General features: G+C 42.5%; 1 protein-coding gene across 1 annotated transcript; it reads right to left on the bottom strand.

Annotated features, from left to right (window-relative positions):
• Positions 1–4,969: 4,969 nt before the first annotated feature.
• On the bottom strand, positions 4,970–6,491 carry LOC147639592 (uncharacterized). The gene is made up of 2 exons (XM_086825727.1): positions 5,276–6,491; positions 4,970–5,239 (listed from the first exon to the last, which is right to left on the bottom strand). Exons 1-2 carry the CDS (start codon positions 5,819–5,821, stop codon positions 4,991–4,993), a joined length of 795 nt encoding a protein of 264 aa, XP_086681853.1. The 5' UTR covers positions 5,822–6,491; the 3' UTR covers positions 4,970–4,990.
• Between the last annotated feature and the right edge of the window lie 396 nt (positions 6,492–6,887).

The following is a 6,887-nucleotide window of genomic DNA, read 5'->3' as shown; positions in this document are numbered from 1 at the left end:
GATGTGGATGATACTGGGATATTGTGGGCTTCTAGTGGTCGTGCTCTTAGGTGTTAATCGTTTAATTAATGATAGCACCAAGGCATGTTACATGGGTAAATCTTATAAGGCCTAAGCATTCAATGCATGTTTTACCTATGACACATGATGCTAGTGCCATGTTTGCAATTGATTGTGATGAGCTTATAAATTTATTGACCATGAATGATGTATTTTCTCTCATCGCCTAGGTGTGGCAATGAGGAGCAAGTGAACTACTATTTGTTGAGATGATCTATGCCAAAGAGCACTCTCAACAACGATGCCATGGATGGTCATAGGCTTCAGTTTGATGAACATAGCATGGTTACAACATTTTAATAGGTTTACAGGCGTGGGAGAAACATTCAATTCGAGTAGTACAAGGCTGATCATGAGGCCTACATCTTCTCTCATCTTGTGAGATTGCAATTAAGCTTCAAATCAAACTCAGAGCCGCAAAAGCAGTGCACTCAACCTCTCTAGCACCTTTATGTAGATGAGCATGAGAGCACAATAGATATTTTGTGAGCTACAAAGGAGGGTGTGGATGATTAGTTTGGTTGTACTTTGGAGTTTTATTATCATATTATTATGTCTCACTTTTCTCAATATATTTCTTTTTCTCTATTTGATTGTTAAGTTTTTTGGTTTGGCCCACACATTACAATCAAATGTGTTCCGATGGTGAACGAACTTTGCAAGAGTGAGGGTGGGTTCCACATATAAACACTTGCAAAGTTTGGTCACAATAAGAGTCCATTTGGTTTGCAATGTGCATTACATTTACCTAGTTTCCAATGTGTTATGACCTTAGAGAGCCCCCTCAAAATCGGGACTTTGGCCCACACTTTGCACATTTAATGTGCTCCGATGGTGACTAAACTTTGCAAGAGTGAGGGTGGGGTCTACATATACACACTTGTAAAGTTGGGTCACCATCTAAGAACATTTGGTTGTAATATGCAAATCATTTTTTCGGTTCTCAATGTCTCATGGCCTTAGACAACCCCCTCAAAATTGGACCTCTTGGCTCGCACATTGCAGCCAAATATCCTCCGATGTAGTAACCAACCTTTGCAAGAGTGAGGGTGGTATGCACATATACACACTTGCAAAGTTTGTTCACCATATCCGAGTATATTTGGTTGCAATGTGCATGCAAGATGCATTGTTTTCAATGTGTTGTGGCCTTAGAAAGCCCCCTCGAAAAAATTGGGCCTTTCGCTTGCACATTACAATTAAATGTTCTCTGATGGAGACCAAACTTTGCAAAACTGAGGGTGGAGTTATACACACTTATATAGTTTGGTCATCATCAATTACAATGTGCATGCCAGACTCTTAGTTTTTAATATGTTGTGGCCTTAGAGAGCCTACTCGAAATTTGGCCTTTGGTCCACACCACATTGCAACCAAATGAACTTGATTGGTGACCTGAGGTCCAAATATACACACTTACAAAGTTAGGTGACCAAAACATTTAAGTGTGTATATGAGGTCCACATACACATACAAAGTTTGGTCACCACACTAGAGCACATTTGGTTACAATGTGTGACCCATTTTCATGGTTTTCAATGCGTCATCATTGTCTTAGAAAGCCCCCTCGAAATTGGGCCTTTGGCTCGCACATTGCAATCAAATATGCTCTGATGGTGACCAAACTTTACAAGAGTGAGGATGGGGTCCACATATACACACAAGAATCACCATCGACGTACATTTGGTTGTAATGTACATTCCAGATGCTTAGTTTTTAATGTGTCGTGTGGCCTTAGAGAGCCCTCTTGAAATTGGGACTTTAGACGAAATGTCCTCCAATGGTGACAAAACTTTGCAAGAGTGAGGATGGTGTCCACATATATACACTTGCAAAGTTTGGTCACCATCTTGGTTATAATGTACACACCGGATGCTTAGTTTTCAATGTGTCGTGGCCTTAGAGAGCCCACTTGAATTTAGGCCTTTCGTCTGCACATTGCAACCAAATGCACCGTGATGGTGTCCAAAATTTTAAAGTGTGTATATGAGGTCCATATATACACACTTGAAAAGTTTGGTCACCATCAGAGCTTGGTTGCAATGTGCAACCCATTTGCCTGGTTTTCAATGTGTCATGGCCTTAGAGAACGGCCTTAGAGAGCCCCCTCGAAATTGGGCCTTTGGCTTGCATATTATAATTAAATGTCCTCCGATGGTGACCAAAATTTACAAGAGTGAGGGTGGGATCCATATATACACACTTATATGAACTAAATGCAACCTATTTCTTAGAATTATTTAAAAATATCAGTGCAACATTATTGAAAATTTTGGGATGTAGTGTGCTAGTAATTTGCCACAAGAATCACATATGCACTAAAATGTCCTTAATTGAGCCAAAGCGAAGCATTATAATATGTGCATGCAATTTTGAATAGGAGAAGGAAAGAGTGTTAAACGTTGTTCATAAATGATTTCAATAGAGCTTGATCCTTGAGAATAAGAGTGATTGGTATATTCGCCCTTCACATTTGACAAAAATGTGTGAACATTACACATTTTTACCAAATTAAGCTTGATTCTAGAAGAGGAAATGCTAGTTTTATAAATTGTTAATTGACAAATGTCCAAAAGTTAATGGCGAAAGAAATAATCATATAAAAGTCCTATAAAAAACAAGAAAGAATCTTGTAAAAAGAAGATGGCCCAAGAAGAATCCTGTCAAAATTCACCATGTTAGAAATTTAAAAGATTTTCTTCTTGTTTTGAGCAATCAATATAGTTTTTTTGGAGGTATGAGATTCTCATGATGCATTCATTCAAAGCATAACCTGGACATGTATATTTTATCTTTATAAATTTAGTGTGCACTATACAACAAGACTTTTAAATTTTATTTACTCTATTTCTCTTATCGTTTATAACATAAATGCACCTTTTGTTTGAAACATTCTTGATTGAAACAATGAAAACTTCTTTTGTTCCCTAAAGGTTTTTGTTTATTATCCCTTCGCAAAGCTACAAAAAGGTTTTTGTTTATCATCCCTTTGCAACGCTACAAAAAGACAAGCATGTATAATCAATGTGTCAAGGCATAATTAAGCTAGCTCACAAAATAGAAACTCTAAGAGTATACATAATTTAGCACTAATAAATTCACCCAAATTAAAACATCAAAGCCCTTAAGTTACTTATTTTTTCTTTGTGATGGTTTTATCTACATTATGCACATGTGGGGAATCCCTTCTACATCCAAATATTAAAAGAAGGTTCAAATTTGAATTAAACATTAGAAGAAGATTTATTTCATCCCAAAATGTCATCATGACACCATGCATTGTCACATGAAATAAAACAACAGAAAGCAATATGAAGGAATAGTACATAGTTGAAAATAAGGCCCAACGTACTAAGGCATCTGAACACAAAGAAATCATTGAGCATTATCAAGGAATCATGAAAGATATACCATGTTAGAATATCATGAGCTTGATGTTGAAAACCGTTGACTAATACTCAAAAGTTATAAGTATCCCCACCATATTATTATCTTGAGACATGACAACCTAGAGTTATATTTAACGAGTATAATGATGACAAGTGTGACATATTTGCATTAACAATAACAAATATAATCAATTTGTTCTCACATGCTGATCTCATAAAATTTTAACACGTGGATTAGTGAAACCTTGCGTAACTACGATGGATAACTTCATATCTTTTCTCGTGAAAGAGTTTAGTCATTATATCATTGCTAAAAGTTTTTGGGCCATTAATTAATTTGGAGGGGTGGTATTATAACCTAAGGTAGGTTTTGATATTTATAAGGTTTATTTTTCTCTAATGTGTAAGTGACGCTGAAGGCGGTGACGATTTGTCTAGAAGCATCCGCATTCTGGAGACTTCGGATGGAGGCTATGAAAGCCTAGTGTATCTCATTTTCAGACTGGACGCTAGCCCCGTGCACACGAGAGGGAGAAAGAGAGAGGGATCGATGGGGCAGAGAGAGGGAGGGAGGGATGTGGTTACGAACGAGAGAGAGAGGATGTTACGCTTCGAACCTGCTCTACTTCGAACCTGAAAGGAAAATTGTTTTTTTTTTTAACATTGCCAAGATTTAAACCTTAGCACTATTTCATTAATTAGTGCACACTTGCAATACTAATTTATGAAATAAGCAATACTACTGAAATAGGGGCACACAGTGAGTGCAAAAAGAAATTCCATTAATTAGTTAGTCAATGTGTTTTGTTTAACCTTTGAAAGAAAGTTAATTAAGTTTTTTCAACCATTGTTGAAGAGAAACGAAACGATGCTTGAGTTGTCCTGATCATTATCATCGTGGTAGTCATCATTATCCATCATCATGGTGCTCGGCCCTTTCAAACACTCATATCCACGTCGTATGATGTGATCTGTGTGATGCCCAACGAGAAGGAGAAAGAGGGTGCTACAACCAGATGATCGGACTTAGCTACTTCAGAAAGGAACACAAAGAGTGAAGTCTCAATTTGTAATGAAGAGAGATAAATAATCAGTGGGTGCACCAACAGACAAAGAGGCAAATTCTTTTTCTACAAACTTCAATAGGGGGGATCATGCATATTTTACTCCATAAGAACTTTTGTCATGTTTGTCATGTTCGTAAAAACAATCTTGTGGAAGTAAATCTTTCAAAACTACAGTCATTCAAGAACTGTTAATTTTTTAAGTTGGTACAATCATTTGTTAGTCAATAACCTTGCAAGGTATAGTTCAAAAAGCGCACCTCCACTACTATCACGCAAGGTGCTTGGTATCATTTCCCTCCACTAGGGACCCTTGCAATGATATCTTAGGAGAACTTCTATATCTTTCATTCACTTTAGTTACGTTCACAATGTGGGGTTTTGAGTTTCCGTGTGCCATGAATCGTCTCATGTAACGCGTATATAAGGGGGAGAGAGAGACGGGAGAGGGCCTCAGAGACACGGGATAATGGGGCTCATTTGCTTCGCTGTCTTGTTGGCAACTGTGGTTTTACCATTGATATCGGCTGATACGTCCCCTCCTCCCCCTTCTCCACCACCACCTTCGTTGCCACCCCCGCCACCTTCGTCTCCGCCACCACCGCCACCTCCCCATCACGGACATCGACATAAACCTCATCCACCACCACCACCTTCGTCTCCACCTCCACTCTCTCCGCCACCACCACCTTCTTCTCCACCCCCTCCGTCTTCATCGCCGCCACCTCCTCCCCTTACTCCACCACCACCTTCGTCTCCACCTCCACTCTCTCCGCCACCACCACCTTCGTCTCCACCCCCACACCCTTCGCCGCCGCCACCACCACCACCACCCCCTCCCCCTCCCCCACCCCCTTCACCCCCACCCCCTTCGCTACCACCTCCTCCCCATACTCCACCACCACCTCCACGTAAACCTCGTCCGTCACCCCCTCCCCCACCCCCTTCACCCCCACCCCCTTCGCTACCACCTCCTCCCCATACTCCACCACCACCTCCACGTAAACCTCGTCCGTCACCCCCTCCCCCTCCCCCTTCACCCCGACCCCCTCCACCACATCGACGCCCTTCCCCTTCTCCACCACCACCTTCACCCCCTCCAGCACCCCATCGCGGAAAGCCATCCGCACCCCCTCCGCCACCACCACCACCCCATCGCGGAAGGCCACCTCAAAGTCCTCCCCGTTCTCCACCACCACCTTCATCCGTACCCCGACCCCCACCCCCTCCGCCACCACCACCCCATCGCGGAAAGCCACCTCAAAGTCCTCCCCGTTCTCCACCACCACCTTCATCCGCACCCCCATCCCCTACGCCACGACCACCACCCCATCACCGAAATCCTTCCTCGCCACCACTTTCACCTCGACCCCTTAGGCCACCACCGCCTCCTCCCCACGGAAAGTCACATAGATCTCCAGTCCCTTCGCCACCTCCACCACCGCCCAAAAACAGACATCTGAAATCGCCTTCTCCACCAACCCGCGCGCCCTCACCACCTCCTCCCCCCCATGGAAAGTCACATAGATCTCCACCCCCTTTGTCACCACCACCACCGCCGAAACATAGTCATCTGAAATCGCCTCCCCCTGCGCCCCACAAATCTCCTCCTCTTCTTCCCCATCCACCACCTCCTAGATCTCTGATTAAATCAAGATCCCCGCCACCTTTTCCCAAGATAGCATCCGTTCCACCACCGCCTTCTCCTCCGAACAAACCCCCCTCTCCACCTCCACGCAAAACACCACCGCCGCGACGTATCGCGCCTTCACCACCTCCAACCAGACACCCCCCTCCGCCTTCCTCCATTCACACACATTACACATCACCATCCTCCAGCCCCGCCTAAGTTCTTGCCGACGCCACGTACATCTCCTCACCATCCGAAGCGGCCACCGCCTCCACCGCCTCCACGTCCTTTCAAACCAAAACAGAAGCATAGGCCTCCCACTCCGCGTTTTCTCTCAGCGCGCGCATATACTTAAAACCAGATTCGTATTATATTATATATTTATAGAACACCATCGGTAAAATAACAGAACCTTTTCAGCATATTACCATTCTGTATCTTATCGTGGCTTTTGGAAGTTGTGTCTTCTACCTAGATTGCCAAGATATAACTTTATCTTGAAACAAATAATTTTTTTCTCTAGCTGGCCTCAACTTTTTAGAGAGAAGGTTAATTTTCCATTTATAACCAAACTGCAACAACCCTCTAGCCAATTTGATAGAGATTCTAATAGGGGCGGATAACGAGCGAAAAATGCTTATTCATTAATTAATAAGGAGTACTCGATTTATTAATAAGGGCTACTTGGGATAAGGAGTACTCGATTAATTAATATGACATCAATGAAATGAAACGATGAGCAG

Source organism: Cibotium barometz, chromosome 3, assembly GCF_041138505.1.
Source record: "Cibotium barometz isolate CiBa-2024 chromosome 3, ASM4113850v1, whole genome shotgun sequence".
NCBI lineage: Eukaryota > Viridiplantae > Streptophyta > Polypodiopsida > Cyatheales > Cibotiaceae > Cibotium > Cibotium barometz.
This window is presented reverse-complemented; position numbering and strand designations above follow the sequence as displayed.